This window comes from Equus przewalskii, chromosome 4 (assembly GCF_037783145.1).
Source record: "Equus przewalskii isolate Varuska chromosome 4, EquPr2, whole genome shotgun sequence".
Lineage (NCBI taxonomy): Eukaryota > Metazoa > Chordata > Mammalia > Perissodactyla > Equidae > Equus > Equus przewalskii.
The window spans coordinates 20,328,821-20,346,310 of record NC_091834.1 but is presented as its reverse complement, the minus strand read 5'-3'; the positions used below and the strand labels follow the sequence as shown (position 1 = coordinate 20,346,310).

General features: G+C 47.5%; 1 protein-coding gene across 5 annotated transcripts in view; it reads left to right on the top strand.

Annotated features, from left to right (window-relative positions):
- DDC (dopa decarboxylase) overlaps positions 1-17,490 on the top strand; it is a 90,207-nt gene that overhangs the window by 9,699 nt on the left and 63,018 nt on the right. For 4 of the 5 annotated variants that reach the window (XM_070615602.1, XM_070615606.1, XM_070615603.1 and 1 more), the window contains exons 2-4: positions 5,987-6,215; positions 9,544-9,657; positions 12,162-12,281. In XM_070615602.1, the coding sequence (XP_070471703.1) occupies positions 6,015-6,215; positions 9,544-9,657; positions 12,162-12,281 (435 nt within the window). In that variant the 5' untranslated portion in view covers positions 5,987-6,014. Of the gene's footprint in view, positions 1-5,337; positions 5,450-5,986; positions 6,216-9,543; positions 9,658-12,161; positions 12,282-17,490 lie in introns of those variants that run through there. The other variant, XM_070615604.1, reaches the window with a different exon arrangement.

Here is a 17,490-nt window from a genome sequence, read left to right as displayed (position 1 = left end):
AAGGTAAGATAGCCCGTTTTGAATCTCTATCCTGTCTCTCCCCTCCTGACCTCCATAGGTTGTGTTTCCCAGGCTCCCAGGACCCCCGGCTCCTGGTAGGCTTTTGCCAATGGGAGGCACTGGTGGGAGGTTAGAGGGCAGAGGTATCCCCCTCCTTTGTGGCACTGACCAAGTCTCGTCCATGGCACCAGCTTGTGCTGGGCAAGCCTGACGAAGTTGTGGCTTTGCGCAAATGACCTGTGTCCTAGCTCCAGGAGCACAGCCTGCTCACCTGGTCCCTATAGTCTAGGGCAGATGTGGGACATAAAATTTCCAAGATATTAACTAGCCTTCCCCAGTTACCAGAGGTTACCCAGCTAACATGGAATGAAGATAAGATGCAAACCCAGGACTCTGAACACTGAGTCCACTTTCTCTCCTTCCTTGTGGGTACCACCTCTCAGCAATACCTTCTATTGATGTTGCTGTGATGGCGACTTCTTCACCCTGCGAGTGAATCTATGAAGATTGTCTCTCCGCAGTTTTTAAAACTTGTGTGCTGAGGGCCTTACTAATGTAATATCTTCATGTAAGATTGACTTCTGAAGACCGCTTTCTGGAGGAGCATGGGGTTAAGCATGTAGATTCAGAACCAAGAGGAGCACTCACCTGTGAAGGTAGGGCTGAGCGCTAAACTCCCGCTCCAGTCCTGTGACCATTATCTCATGAAAGAGTCTGACGAATCGAGTAGCACGATCGAAACCTCAGGAATTGAAAAGAAGCAGCCTTTGCAAAACAGTGGGGTTTCCATCTTGTCAATAGATGGGCTTGAGAATCATGGCCAAGAAACATGAGTGAAATAATGTTTCATACAAGGAGAGGAAGGGCTGCTCGTTCTCTAAAGCCACAAATTGAGGTACTTTTCTTCAGTTAATAAATTTATTTTTACTTAAACAAATTGAAGCTATTTTTTAGAGCAGTTTTAGGTTTACAGAAAAATTGAGCAGAAAGGAGAGAGTTCCCATATTTGCCCTCTCTCCCCTTGCACCATTCTCCCTATGATTAATAAGCAACTTTTAACTAAACACCTACTCTCTATCAGGCCCTTTACACACAATCTCACCGCATCCTCACCAGCTGTGGGAGGTATTTTCACACAAGCTCGTTTTCCAGAGGCTGAGAAGGAGCCTCAGGAAGGTTAAACGACGGGCCACAGTGACTCAGTGACTGGAAGAGGTGGCCTGTGACCCTGGGTCTGCTGATACTTTGTGCTGTGCCAACAGGCCTCCTGTGGGCTGGTTTTGATTATCATGTGCTTCACGGTCACTTACAAAAATGCTAGCTTAAATAACCCAAAGCTCCTAATAATCTCACTGTTAACTAGTCTTAAGAGTTACAAATGAACTTAGAGGAGTTTTTTTTTTGAGGTGAGTTAACAGAAAGTCATCCTTATTGTTAGAAAGCTCTCAATGTTAGAAACTTCTTTCTGGTCTTGGTCCGAAGCATTTTTCCTGTTGGTTTCATGTATGTTCTTTGTACCCACGTTCATCAAGAAACCAGTCAATTCAGGAGATAATCAGCCAAATTAGTTTTGTGCCTAGATTGATACTTAAATGCTTGAGGGAAGAAAGAGGGCCAAGGCCTCATAGTCCCAGAGAGAGAAGTGGGTTTGTTTTTTTCTTTTTTTGGTGAGGAAGATTGGCCCTGAGCAAATATCTGTTGCTAATCTTCCTCTTTTTTGCTTGAGAAAGATTGTCGCTGAGCTAACATCTGTCATCTGTGCCAATCTTCCTCTATTTTGTATGTGGGACACCACCACAGCATGGCTTGATGAGCAATGTATAGGTCTGTGCCCAGGATCCAAACTGGCAAGCCCTGGGCCAACGAAGCAAAGCGTGCGAACTTAACCACTATGCCACCGGGCTGGCCTTGGAGAAATGTTTCTTCAATCATGCATTATGGTTCATTTTTCTTAGAACAGTGTAAGAAAAAATGTAAACACTTTTCTTTTTATCAAGATAGAAAATGAAAGCCAAGAGAAGTTGAATGAAGTGTTTAGCTTCCCAGGGTTTGAAGCAAGACTGTGGCTTGCATGCACCAATAGGCAGGACCATGGACAGACACAAAGCACCTGGTTGTGGCCCCCAGCCTCCCAGAGGGATGCACCCACTCAGACACCCAAACGGTCAGACTTGGTTGGCCCTGTCAGTTTCAGGTGTGTAATCACCACAAAGGCTCTGCCCCAAGGTCCCATGGGCGCTCAGTCCCACCCCTCCCACCCCCACTACCAGTGAGACATCCTCTAGAGCCTGGATTCAGTTCCGGCCAAATGGCGGTGGCAGAGGTTGGATTCCCATGGTCCAGGGCTCTTCTTGAGCCAGAGGAGAGAGAAGCCCGAGTTCACTGTGAAATCCCAAGGCCTAGACTGGGGAAACTGAGTCAGTACTGAGCCTGGAGGGCCACAGGCTTGGCATGAACTGGATATGAGAGGCCCTGGCGGGAGTGGGTCAGGATTCTTTGGGGCAGGGGCCCATTGTTCCTGGGCCATGATTGTTTCCTGTGGCTTTTTTGTCGCAGATATCTGATGGACTGGTGGTTTTTGCTGTCTTAATAGTAGACAGTAGGGTCTAATTAGCATATTTCAGCAATAAAATATTCAGAGGAACAGAAATTTGTCCATTCATTCACTCATTCCTCACTCAGCAAACATTCGCAGTGCTTACTGTGGTCCAGGGTCTGTGACTGGTCCTGAGAAAGCAAAAATAAAGAGTTGAAGACTCTGCTTGGAGAAGCCCACACTTAGCAAAGGATATTGGTAGGACGATAAATTACAAAAACAAATAAGCCCCCAGGTCAGTCAGGAGGTATGAGGAAGTGTAGGGGAGGCAAGTTCTTACCTTCCAGAGCGTGTGGGGCTGGAGCTGTGCTGTGTCTGTCACAGCTGTAGTAAGATAGTGACCCGGAAGTCCAGGGAAAGATTGCTCACCATGCACACACAGCACACGACAGGGGCTGCACGTAAAATATTGTGGTGTGCAGCTGCTGCTGACACTGTGATCAGATTAGGTCAACAGAAGCTGTTTTAAGAGCCTGGAAAGGCATCAGTCATAGCCTTTATTGTTGTCTACATCTTCCAGCTAATATTTGCCCAGCTTGGGGGCATGAAGTATCAAACAGCTACAAAATGAACACAAGATTCTCTTGGCTTTGCACCAAGGGCCTTCTAGAAAGGTCTTTGTGGGAAATAATTGGCAAATAAATGACAGAATGATTTGAAAATAATAGCCAGGTCCTATCTTAGAATTTGGGAATATTTCTTTTGGTGGCAACTTGGTATATATCTGTCTCCTGTTTGTTTTTTTATGAGGCATCCTATTTTGGCCATCGAAATCTTTCATTCCCATTAGGAGTGAGCAGCTGATACTCCGACAACCCAAGCAACTTTCCTAATTTTGCATAGCTCCTCTGTTTGAGCTGCCCCTCAGTAGGGCAAATAGAGGTTGCTCTAGTATTTACTTTAAAAAGCATTTTTAACCGTCACTCACGAGATACAAACCACAAAGGAAGAGATCATGTGATTTGACTACCTAAAAATGGAAATTCTTATAGGTCAGAATAAAATTATAAGCAAAATTAGGTCAAATAAAAATAAAGAAAATGTCTGCAAAATACATCACAGACATAAGGATGAGCGTACTACATTGGAGCTTTTGCAATTAGATAAAAATAGTGGAAAAGAATGCAGTGAACAAGCAGTTCATAAAAGAAGAAAGCCAAGTGGCAAAGAAGCATGAGAAAACTGTTGAACCTCATTAACCAAAGTAAAACGGAGTCGTTAATGCCTATCAGCCCGGCAAAGCTCAAAATGGATGCACAGACTCAGTGTGGGTGGTCGAATGGCACAAGCAGCATCCTTATGCACCCCCGAGGGGAGAGCACTTTGGTAAGAAAAAGTTCTGGGGAGAAATTTGGCCATATAATTTAAAAATACTAAAAATATGTATCTCCATAAGAATTTATTCTAAAGAAATTATAAGATAAATGCTCTTCCGTCTAGAAATTTTTAATGCAAAATGAAATGTGCAAAAATGTAAATATAAGGTTGTACATCTGAGTGTTTTCTAGAAAAGCTAATAACTAACATTTATTGAATGCTTACTTTGTGCCACGGTTCTAAGCTGTTCCCAGGTACTTATCTAACCATCACAGAAAATTCTCTGAGGGAGTACTGTTATTGTCATGATTTTTGTTTTCAGTTGAGGTTTACTGCGGTGGGAATGTATACCAGGTCATACAGCTAATAAATACCCGAATCAGAGGCTTTTGCTTTCCATCCTGAAGTATGGCCACTAGGCTATACCAGCCCTTCCCACGAACGCAGGCAAAGGTTGGAAATGATCCAAATGTTCAACAGTAGCAGTGCCCACTGTGGGGATAGCACATTCAAGTTGTGACATACTATGCAGTTGTGAGAAATCACGTGATAGAAAAGTCTTTATCAATGCGGGAAATAGGCTCGTAATTGCTTTGTAAAAACAGTAAGCTAGCAAGAAGATCTGCAATTTGATACAATTTTGTTTGAATTTGAATCATGTCAATTTGAAATACTTCAATTTGAGCTAAAAACAGTTTCACTCTATGTGCAGTGTTTGACATAAGCAGAGTCATTCCAAATGAAAAATTAATTTAGAAGCCTGCAGGCCCAGGGAATTATAAACCAGAAGTTATACATATAAGGCTTTGTGGTTTTGCACTAACAGATTTGGGAAGTCTGGTTGTGATATTTTGGATGATAAGCAGGACCTTCCGTGGCTCTCAGCTTATGAAATACTGTGGTGCAATGGAACGCCAGGCAATCACTCTGGTTTTTCTCATGCTGTTATTTTAGCATTCACTGTTGTTGTAATCTAGAAGCTTCTCTTATACCCACTTGCTGTCACTCGTGCATTCATTAGATGAAAAACGTATTTTCAAACAGTCACATTGAAATGGTGGTTTGATCTAATAACTGGCCTTAAAGAAGCCTGGAAACTTCCATAGGATACTTGCCATGCTGTTCATGTAGCAGAGAATACTCTGAACAAAGAACAATGGCGAGAATGCTGAGGAAAAGAAAGGCATCGTCTAACAGATTCCCCTTTGAGGAAGACTGCCTCCTTGACCAAACTGCAGTCAGCTCCTCTGAGCCCTCCCCCTGAGAGCTCCCCACTTGGCGTGCCAAGCCCCGTTTTAGCCAAGAATCCTGCTAAGCCAGTTTACTGAGGATGGCTTTACCCTGACAGCCAATCTAGCTCTTTGTCCTCCACCCTGGATAACTAATGAAGTTGCTCTTAGTAATTTTCCATGGGCTCCCTCAGCCTGCTTGTTGGCTATAAAAGCTCACTTGCCCCTGTTGTATGGGGAATTAAATCCAGCCTCCCGCCTCTACTGCAATAGTCTTGAACAAAATCTGTCTTGTCGTGCTTAACAGGTGTCTGATGCTGAGGGGGGTTATGCTGCCCCAGGCTCTGGGCTGAGTGCCTTATGCATGTTGTGTGATAATGCCTGCATACCTTCCTGAGAGATCAGCGTTATTATCCTCTTTGCTCAGATAAAGAGAGAGGCTCTGAGGGTTAAAAATCACTTGTCTCTGTCCAACAGCTACTAAGGGGCAAGGCAGGACTTGGACCCATGTTCGTCATTAAAGTTGAGATGGACTATGAAAATAAATGTGTGTTTCTAGTCCATTTTACTGACACAGACAATGAAAAAAACGAAATGTGGCAGTCTTCAGTTGAATAGCTGGCAAATACTAGAATAAGCATTTTCCTGCCATCTCCAAATACAGTGTCACTTCCACCCAGTCCAGACATGGAAGGAAAGTGCTCCTGACTTGGGAACTGGTGGTCGCCAGGGTATTTGGGTCACTGCCCAGGTGGCCCCAGCAGTCAGCTTGCTCAGAACTGCCTCACTCCAGTTTTAAATGGTCTCATGTTTGCCAATTGGTTTCTTTTCTCTCTCTGCGCAGTTTTCACCTCCAACAAAGCCCAGTCACCATGGATGCAAGCGAATTCCGAAGGAGAGGGAAAGAAATGGTGGATTACGTGGCTGACTACATGGAAGGCATCGAGGGACGCCAGGTCTACCCCGATGTGGAGCCTGGCTACCTTCGCCCCCTAATCCCCACCACCGCCCCCCAGGAGCCAGACACATTTGAGGACATCATTAATGATGTCGAGAAGATAATCATGCCAGGGGTAAGTCTATATCCAAGATCAGAGAACAGGAGGGTTAGCATTAATGTAGCACCTGTTGGGCATCAGGCAATTCATATCTATTATTTTATCTAATCCTTCCAACCATCTTGTTGGAGAGAAACTTTATCATTTCTATTTTATGGCTGAGGCAACTGAGGCCCAGAGAGGTGAGGTGATCAACCTAAGGTCACACTGCTAGTAAGTGATGGAGCCAGGACTGCAACCCATATGGTGTGGGCGCCAAAGGCAGTGAGTGCACTTTCCCCACAGCCCCCAGATCAGTCCCCTGCCCTAAGACCCTGATGCATGAGAGTCATATCCGACCATTGGAGGAAACCAACCACTGGTGGCTGGTTTCAAGGATGTTAATTGCTCAAAATAAAGCATATTCCTAACCATCTTCTGTTTAGCAGAGAGTAAATCCCACGTGTGGAAGAAATGTTTTATTAATTTTATTTGAGAATGGGCGACGTGGTACTGCTTCTGTCCAGAGGCTGACCGCCGAAGCAGCCTCTTTATGGGAAGCCAGTGAGTCATAGCTTGGCCTGTGGTTCCCAGAGGGTCTCAGACAGGAAGGGAGAGGACCAGGACCGGTTGTCACCCCAGAAAGTCTCTCAGAGGGGAGCAGGCAGTTCACATTCAAAGGAAACTCACTACAGCTTTACGTTTCCCCAAGATTTTCCCTGACAAAGAATTCACCTAAAAGCCCATGTGTTAATGTGGGAGGAGGATCTCGGATCCTCAAGTCCATTCCCTCATTTTCAGATGGGACACAGAGGCCCTGAGCCCCCCTTACCTGTGAGCAGGTCACAGAGCCACTGACCCCAGAGCGGGGCTGGGCCTCAGGCCCTCGGAACTCAAGGATCCGTTCCTCAAGACCAGAGGCCTGCTGCCGTTTCTCCCTCCCTGGAGAGTTTCCTTTGACATTTGTACTTTGAGCGAAGTGGAGGATTCCAGTTCTCGCCTAGAGGTTGTGCAAATACAACAAGCCGCTGAGCATCCAACCTCTCCAGGGGCAGGTGTGGTTAAATGTCAGGCAGAGGGTGTGTCCTACTCTGTTCGGGCAGCCTTACAAAATACCACAGGCAGGGCGGCTTAGACAACAAACAGTTCTCACGGTTCTGAGCCTGGCTATCTGAGGTCCAGGTGCAGACTGATTCGGTTCCTGGTGAGGGTTCTCATCCTGGCTTGCAGAAGGCCGGCTCCTCCCTGTGTCCCCACATGGCCTTTCCTCCCTGCAGAGGCCCTACCTTCACCATCTAACCTGGCCCTAATTATCTCCCAAAGGCCTCACCTCCAATACCATCACTTTGGGGACTGGGGCTTCAACATAGGAATTTGGGGGGCCACACGCATGCAGTCCAGAACAGGGGGACTACAGAAGACTGGAATTTGAAATCTTTCTGCTCAGATAGACGGGGCACTCCCTGCGCAGAGCTGTGCTAGGAAGCGCACGGGCTTTGGGGCAGGGTCCCTGGGGGGGAGTCGAACCGGCCACTTGCCAGCTGTGGGATTGCAGGGAAGGTAGAAGAGTTCTCTGGGCCTCATCTGCAGAGGGAGCGTAGGAACATCCGTCCAGGGTGTTGTGTGAGTCGTAGCTGAGAGTGAGGCAAAGGCACATGTGTCCCTAGTCAAGAATTGCTCTTGTCCTTTCGCAGGTCTTAGGGCAGGTGGGGAGGAGACACAGTGAGGGCCTCCAGGTTCCTGAATGGGGAGGATGGCCCAGGGCCACACCATTACTCCCGTGGACCCCTTAGAAATACGGAAAATTATGGTTTATGAATGCATTGGCATAAAGGTGAATATATTAATATTATAAAAACCTTTTTTTTCCTTTAACCTGAAAGCTCATGTTTTCTTCTGATTAAAAAAAAAATTTTAAGTTTTCCAGGCTCCTGAAAGTATTTTGTGCCCTGGCCACTGGGTCTGCTGCTCCTCACGGCCCGCAGCCTCGCCACCAGCCTCTCTGCCTGAGCCCGCGGGCTCTGACTGGGCTGAGCATCTCCCTCTGTCCAGACGGTTCCCTGGCCCTGCACAGGCCTGCAGCCTCACCGGCCCTGTCCCTCTGAGACGCCCGTTGCTGCTGGCACCGCCCCCTCACGTAGGATGAATAGCTTTGTCCTCTTGTCCTGCCCTCACCCTGCAGATGCGGGGTGGCTGTGTTGAGTGAGATCGGGGCTCAAGTCCCCACAACCACGTAAATCCTGCCAAGTACTCTCAGTTCTTGGAGGGTTCCTGGGTGGCTGCCTTCACGATCTGGGCATCTCTCACCCCAGGTCATGACAGTGGACAGTTGAGAGCTAGTGTTATCCAGGAAGAAATGTTTGCTTTTCTCCCCAGACTGAAAATGAGTAGTGTTGGGAGAACGTGTCTACAGCCTTTGGGGATTCTGGAGAAGGTTAGAGGAGGAAGAAACACTCGGGTGCATGTTTTGGTTTAGCGTGAGAGGAGGTTGGAGTTCTGAGAGTTGCAATCAGTTGCCTAAGGTAACCCAGAAAACCGAATGGCTGCCAGACTGGCAGTCAGGAGAGCTCCCAGCATGCGTGCGGTTGCTGTGCGCTGGATGAAGAGTGCGGAGGTGCGGGAAGACGGGGAGCTGGGTGGTGTCTCCTGCACACCGGTTAAGGCATTACAACTCTGACTGGAGACTGAATGACCATCACACAGAGGGCTGGGAGGGAAGGGTGGGGTCTTAAGGGCTTTACTCTGTTCTCGCATGACAGGTGTGTCATCAACAAGAACAAATTAAAGAAGCAAAACTGGGCCCCACCCTCATTTTCTCTCCTCCTCTATCTTCTTCCAACACTCTGAGATGTTCCCAGCCCATCCTACACGACCACTCCTAGTCTTCCCACCCTAGCTGGGCTTGCAGAGCTCCTGCCCCAGGAACAGAGGTGTCCTTGATCATCCTCTCCTCCTCCTCCTGACGCCTGGGGTGGTCTCGCCGCTGCCTCAGCCTCAGGCACCCTGGCTGCACTGGGGGACAGCAGAGACATGGGGTCTGGGGGATGACAGAGCCATGCTTGGCTGGAGGGCATGGATGGTATAGGAGAGTGAGGAAGAGGCTGCAGTAAGAGCAGCTGGAGAAACCTAGTAAATCAGGCCTTTTTTCTAATACAGACTTTATGTTTTTGGAGCAGATTTAGGAAAACCAGTCTCCTAATGCATTAGGGCCCTCAGGTGCAGCTCCTTCACTGACAAGCACACCTGGCCAGGATTTAAAACACAGTGTTGTTTTGAGAGACTGCATTTGCTGTGGCAAACTGAGGCACCTCCGCTCATGGGGCTGCCTTGCCTTGCACTCGAGTCACCACTCTATCCCCAACAGGTAACCCATTGGCACAGCCCCTACTTCTTTGCCTACTTCCCCACAGCCAGCTCGTATCCATCCATGCTCGCGGACATGCTGTGCGGGGCCATCGGCTGCATTGGCTTCTCCTGGGTGAGTGTTGGGGTGATCCTGTGGGGGTTCTTGGCAGTGTTGGGGGGTCTTGCCACGAGGACATGACATCTGTACTCATAGGATATGAGCAGGTGACAGTGCCACCTATGTGAGGGGAGAAGGATTCAGCCCTAGAGAGTCCTCATAAAGGAAAAGAAATTTGGAATACAGGGAACAGGGAGAGAGAGACCTTTCTGGAAAGGTTTCCACAACCCAAAGCCAATTCTGCACAGCAGTGCTTTTTCAGAGGTATTTGGTATGAATTAAAATTACAGTCAAGGCCCTAGAATTTCTATAGCCCATGCACAGGAGTCTGCATTTCTACCAAGCAGCCCTGAGGATTTCTGTATAATGTGCAGTTTGAGAAACACAGCTGCCCTTGTCCCTTCCCATCTGTTCTCAGCCAGGGCTGCTGTCCTGCGAGAGGCCCCAGCCCATCAGAAATGCCAAGTGATGCAGAGCAGGCATTCTGGAAATGGGGCCAGCTCCTGTGACCACACCACCAGCCCAGTCCCACCTTATCTGGGGTAAAATGCCTAGAAAGATCCCTGCTCAGAAGGGCAGGCTGGGCTGGCTCTTCCTTGTGGCTCTCTGCTCCCATCTCAGGGCTACAGCAAAGATTCCCGCCTTCCCAAACACAGAGTGCTCAGAAGCAGAGCTGCTGCTGACTGTGGCAGGGACCTGGGGCTGCCTATACCGTGGGGACTTCTTCAAATGCCAGGGTCTGACCCACAGTGTGTACCTGCTTGTGCCTTGGGGCCGAGTGGACTCATGGGTGTTGACTCCTGCTGAGTACAGGCCTGGGGTACGTAAAGGCGATTTCGGGTCATGAACACGCCATGCTGAGCAGCAGGACCCAGCGGAGCTGACCACTGTCCCTTGCACCATCCCTCCTCCTCGCTCTTGCTTAGCAGCCCCGAGGGGGAGGGTTGGAGGAGTCCTTCCTGGCTCCCTGCTGCAGACGCCTTAGCTGCTCCTCTGTCAGGTGCCCCAAGGCCTCCCTCTCCACTGGGAGACAGATGGGCATGGCCAGTGTGGCTTCAGTGACCTCCCTTTGTCTCTGCTGAGTACACCCCTCCCCTCTAAAGGACATTTTCTTTCATTAGATACTACAGCAGATTTCATTTCACTCTGCCAGTCCAGAGCCATCCTGTCCCTTCAGGGTGACTTGGCATCCATCCAATTGTGTCTGCTCTTTCTGAGCACTGTCTGATATCTCTGGGGCTTTGGAGAGCTGCCTCTCGGTCTCTAGGCTGTACTGGCTGAGACCTGGGCTCCTAATAGCGAGTACAGGTCCCTATGCCTGGAGCTGGGCTTAGCTGGGATGGTAGGCCCCTCTGGGTGGGGCTGATTAGCAGGAGAAAGTGCTGCTTGTTCTTACCAGAAGAGCAGCATGAGCTGGTGTGCACGTGGAGGCAGAGAGCACCCCTGAGCACAACAATGAGCCCCCCAGGGAGGTGGAGGCTCAATCCATCTTCAGGTGGGACCCACGGCCAACCTACCTCCCCCTCTCAGTGTGCAATGAGAGGGGAGAGTATGCAGAGTGCCATCTCGAGAGCCTAGAAGGCAAGGTCTGTGAGCTGCCGAGGGCTCCCAGAGGGTTCAGGCGGCCCAGAGCCCACCTCCTCGACTCAGGATAGTCTCATTCCACTGACTTGTGACTATGGAGGAGGGTCCTCCAGTGAGCCTTTCTAGATCCTTCTGTAAATAAACAGGTGGCTAAATGAGCCAGCGCACAGTGCCAGTGTGGCGCAGCACGGTAGAGTAAGGGTGTTACTGTGGGCTATGCCTTCCTTCCCAACCATTCTCCCTTGACTCTTGGTCAAGGGGCATAAGTGTGAAACTTGTTTCAGGCATTTGAATAGCGCCTGAGATTGGGCAGTTTTAACCGGGGGTTCAGTGGGAGATTAAACTCTGTTGCTGCTCCCAAAATTCTGCAAGAACTAGCTCCTTTCTCTGGCACCAGGCCCCAGAGAATTGGAATGAAAAAGGGTAAGGGGAAGAGGGTGACATCCCCAGGGATCCAAGTCTGCAGGTGGAGGACACAAGGTCACCAGCAGAGATGTGGGAACCAGTAGAGCTTTGTACACAGAGAGCATATCACGTCCTGTGGCCGATCTGGGATCTGCGGAGTATGGTTCCCTCTGTTCTCCAAGTGTGGGAAAGAAGAGGAATCTCCTGTGTGCCAAGCTGTCAGCACCAGTCTGCCCTGAGTGGCCCTCAGGGATGTCTTAGAGCTGCTGGGAGGGAGGGGCCTGCTGCCGTGGACCCAGTCTCTGCCACTGCTTCTCCCTGGAACTCTGCGATGGAAAAGCAGACAATCACATGTAATTCTGCCCAAGGATGGGGCTTTTGAAAATGTTTAAAACCTTTTGTTAAATTGATAAAATCTAAGTGACGGGAAGTAACAAAGTTATTCTCTTTGTCTTACCCCTTTGTCGCAAGCTGGTAGGAAGCTGAAGGCAGCTGCCCTGTGCTTAACTCCTTTCTCCCTCCCACGGCAGGCTGCGAGCCCCGCGTGCACAGAGCTGGAGACTGTGATGATGGACTGGCTTGGGAAGATGCTTCAGCTGCCAGAGGCATTTTTGGCTGGGAACGCTGGAGAAGGAGGTGGAGTGATCCAGGTGAGGCAGGGAGGGGCGGAGAGTCCAGCTTTCTGGGATGCATGGCTTTCACAAAGGGACCACAGCTGTAGGTGGACAAAAGAGACACTTGTGCTTCTTGTTGCATCCTCACCTTTCTCCTGGAAAACAAGCAGAGATGAGTTATTATGAGAACTCGGGATGTGGATTTGGATCCCGGTGCCACCTCTCACTCACTCTGTGGTAGATAGAAGAGTGGTTATTACTCAGCAAGCGTGTAGTAATAAAAACAACAACTACATTTTTGTTGTGTTCCCCATTGCCAGCCACCATGCCCAAGCACTTTCCAGGCTTTAACTCATTTAATTCTCTCAACAACACTCAATTAAAATACTCCCATTTTACAGGTGAGAAAACTAAGGCACAGAGCAGTCAGGTAACTTGCCCATGGGTTCCCAGCTGGTAAGTTCTAGAGCTGGGGTCTGAGCCCACATCTTTCTGCCTGCAGAGCCATGATCTTCACCACCAGTCAGGGCCATCCTCAGGCAGTAGTGGCAGCTGTGACCATGTGCTTTGATGGCTTCTAGAAAGTTCTATATCTATGGGAACCAACAGTTCGCCTAAAGATGCTGCCTCTTCTGTGTACCAATTTAATTAATTCTCTTCATTTGACATGTACTGTTGACAGTAACCATCAGGAGACATGACAGATGCAAATGACGATCATGATGGAACATTTGTTCCACCAGAGTCTGCAGGACAAACTCCACTAGGAAGACAGGTTTTATGCTGGTTTTTGTTCCTAGCATGGAAGATGGACTCTGTTGAACCCACCACCCTCCCTGACATCATTTTTCTCGTGTCAAGTATATGATAATAACATTTGGAAAGCACTGTTAACTTTGGGGGGGAAAAAGGGATTTCCTTTTTCAGATATCAAACTTTCAAATGCTCTGAGAATTTGTTAAGGCAGCTATTATTCTGCCCATCTGACAGATGAGAACACTGAGGCATAGATGCCTTTGTATGCAATCACCCGGCTGGTGGGTGGGGCAAAACTAAACTAGGAAGCCAGCTCCCACTTTCCAGTGTTGAGACTACTCATACAGAGGGGGTTTTAAACTCCCACGTGTCAGTTTTCTGTTGCTGTTGTACCAAATTTTGTGGCTTAAAACAACACGAACCTATCATCTTACAGTTCTGTAGGTCAGGAATCTGACATGGGTCTTACTGGGCTAAAATCAAGGTTGACATTTCAAAGGCTCCAGGAAAGAGACTCTTCCCTTGCCTTTTCTAGTTTCTAGATGCTTCCTACATTCCTTCGCCATGGTCCTCTCCTCCAACTTCAAAGTCAGCAGTGTTCATCATTCTGACCCTTCTTTCCTGGTCGCATCTCCCCCTGTCCACAGATGAGAAAGGTTCTCCACTTGTAAGGCCTCATGTGATTAGATTGGGTCCATCTGGATAACCCCAAATAATCCCTCGTGTCAAGTTCAAAGTTCTTAACTTAATCATATCACATCAGCAAGTCCTTTTTTCCATGTAAGGTAAATATTCACAGGTTCCAAGATTAAGACCTGGACATCTTTGGGGGCCATTATTGTGCTGACCACGTGTAGTATGTGTCAGAGTCATGGAGGGGGTCCTAGACTTTCCAGAGATTCAGATTCAACAGGTGTTGGGTGGGCCCAGGAATATGCATTCTAACATGCTCCTCAGGTCTTTCTGATGCAGCCATCCCAGACCCACTTTGATAGACAGACCATGTGCCATGACCGATGGCTGACTTCTCTGTGAGCATCAGGCCAGTGTCACTAGGCTCAGAACCATTCCCTCTGTCCTCTCCTGCCTCACAGTCTTTGGTTATCACACTTTCTATCCTACATCAGTGATTCTGAGCAGAGAGCTGATGAAAATGAAACATTGGCCATGTTGTAAGCAAAGCTTCAAGATGGTGCTGTGAACTGGACTTAAACAGAGCAGCAAATGCCAAATGTTTCAGTTCCCCTGGACAGTTTTCTTCTTGTCAGAGGTCATGCAGCCCGCCAACCTCCTTGGCAAAGACCACACACCAAGATAGGCTGTCTATGCAGCCTTCTGGCCTTGAGGAAAGAGGCTGCCGCACAGGGTCCCCCATCGTGCCCCGTCAACTGCATCTTGTGTGCGTGGAGGTCAGGCAGCTTTCCAATCTCTCGGACACTTGTCCTGATTCTCCAGGGATGCCGCTGCCATCCTTCTCTGATGAAGAGCAGAGCCAGCTGTTGACAGATGAGAAAGCAGCGGTAAGGAAGAAGGAGCGCGGTGCTGGAGGAGGCGCTTTGGTTTCCTATTCTGTTTGACTTGATTCCAGGTCTGGAGGTGACCTAACTCTTCACCAGCCTGGATGCTTGCAGCAGACTCACTTTTTCTTTGTAATTCCACACGTGTTACCAAGGTCAACTTTTTTCATTTGTTCCATTCATTTTGGCTGCCCCCGGCCCCCCACACCCCACCACCCCCAGCATTTGGTAACCCCGATTAATCTGAGACTCAGTGTTTCTTCACCTGGGACATTTTTCTTCTCCAATGCCTTAGTTATTGTTCATGGGCCAGTTCTGCTCTGTTTATCAGGAGCTTCAGTTTTCCACAGTTTTGGTACCTCTTCCAGAATTTCTAGCTTTCTTTTGTTATTTCCCCCTACCCTTTTTTTTTTTTTGGTCATTTTGTCTTTTATATTTAGGGGAACTTTCTCATGGTTTTCTGTACATCATGGTTTCAATTTTTCACACTGCCAATTTATTGCCTTCTATGTCAATTTTCGTTCTGTTATTCCACTTAAACAAAAGTTTTGTCCCCTTTCCACTTCTGAAAACTGGATGTCCATTGTGACAATAGAAAATATTCAGGAACACTTTGGGGCATGCTTCCTCCAGTGTTATTTCAATACCTGTGTGTGTGTGTGTGTGTGTCTGTCTCCGTGTGTAAAAAAAAAAAATTGAGATAATACAATACATACCCACAGATTTTCTGTGTGGTGTTTTAGTTACTATTTTATTGTGAGCATTTCCCATTATTTGAATATTCTTTGAAAATATTACTATTGCATGATTTTCTATGATGTGTCACAATTTATATAAATAATATATGAGATACTTATGTTTTTTCAGTTTTTCTCTCTTATAAATAACATTTCAGAGGACACTTAGGATGAGGTGCAGCAATCTAAGAGCATCAGCTTCCTGCTGGGCTTTCCTGGCCAAGTCCATAGTCCCCATTCATGTACCACCAAAAATCAAAACAAAAAAAAATAAAAAGAATGTTTCTGGGTCATTGGATGTTACACCTCAAACAATGTCACATTCAGTTCTTTCCAGCAGTGCAAGATGTTTCCTCTAATTTGACGCTTCTCAAAGATCTTACAAATACCCCATAGTGTAAGTTGTGTCTATTATAATAATAGTTACTTTTTATTGAATGCCTACTCTGAGCTAGGCTGTGTGTTGACTTATTTCTTGTTCTATATGTTATCATTTTTCAGTCTCCAAATATTGATGAGGATTGATTGCATTATTGATGATCTTTTCTGTAGATGAGGAAACGGAGGACCCAAAAGGTTGGATGTCACTCCCAACAGCATGAGCTAGTTAGAGGCAAAGCCAGCACAAATGCAAACGGGACATGTGAGTGTTACACCAGCTCACCTCTGACCCTTTGTGCGGATTAGTGTCTGGAGGTGTGCATGCTGCCATGAATTAAATCTTTCATTTATCTTTTCCTTAAAGACAAGCCCATTTTCCAGAGACAGTGGAAGCCCTAGCATTTGGTTGAGAATAATCCTGGCATCTCTTGGTCCAGGATTCAACACAGACTCCCTTGGAGCCCAATTTACTCAGTGTGCTGAATGAAAGCAGGCAACGTGTCTGTGTTTGAGGCAGGAAGCCCCCCTTCCCAGCTGACAAAGCTCATTGTCCATAATTTGCGAGGACTCAGAGGGCACCCGAGCTGGGTGACAGCCGTGGGGCCAAAGCTGGACGCTGAGCCCCTCAGAGCTGTAATCACAGCTGCCAGGTGTTGGCGCAGTGATGGGCATCTGAGTCAAATGGCAAATCAGCCTCTGAGCTGGACAAATGGGGCCACAAAAGTGGTCTCTTAATTGGGTTTGAAAACTCTCATGGAAGAAAAGCCAATTTCCTGCCATCTGTGGGGTGACACTTGAAAAACCCGGATGAAAGGATATTTCTGCTCACAGCATTAGCAGCCCAGCATGTCTCACCAGCACTTCCTTCTGCCTCTTAGCGGGCTTGCCATGGCAACCTTTGTCTGCTGTGAAACAGCAAAGGTATCATTATGCTCTCTTATCACAAGAACAGTCACCTCCTACTCCTCCCTCCCAAAGATCTGCTTCCAACAAAGGGCAGAGAAATCGACTTGTCTTCCGGCTCCAGTTGGCCAAACTGTGCTGTCTGCCTCAGAGCTGCTGAGTTCTGGATGCTCCACTGACAATTTGTTTCACTGGGCATTTTTTTTTTTTAAATCACTTTGTTGCCTGAAGGTGGGGAGTTTTCTCTTAGGACATGGACAGAGTCCAAAGGAAAACGCATAATGAATTGGCACGGTGATTCAAAGCCTTTCATTAGAATGTGGTTCAGAGAATGAATATTTTGAGGGTAATGTGAGTTCTAAGGCCTCAGACGCAGGTGGAGTTTAGAGAGGGGGGCCACAATCCCATGTGAGTGTTGAGGTGGGAACAAGGATTCCCATTCTGGGAGCTACCCCTTTCAATAAGTGTTTCACATTGCATTTCCATTGAGAATGAATGGCGTGATGGGTGGATCCATGACACAAGATGCGGGGGAACAGGAGAAAAGCAGCCACATTGGAGGGGAGGAGTGTGAAATCTAGTGCCTGCCCTCACACAGCTTGGATTTCACGGGATAGCTGAGTTAGTTTTGCCAGCCCAATTTCTTTAACCATATCCAAAGCCATTTGTTATAAAACCGTATCTAAAACAATTGCTATTGTAATAATTGTAAATGGTTTTGAAGAAGTATAAAACCCATTTTAGAGGCTGAATTAAGATTATATATATATATATATTTGAGTCCATGCGTTAGAGCTACAGAACTATGAGTAAATGCATTTATCTTTAGATTTTTCGTCTTCCCAAAGGATATGAGTTGGCTAAATAGAATAAGTAAAGGCATTGAAACAGTAAAATAAAATAAGTCAGGATCAATGGAGCGAGGATGGAATGTTAGCGAAAGAGGTTGAC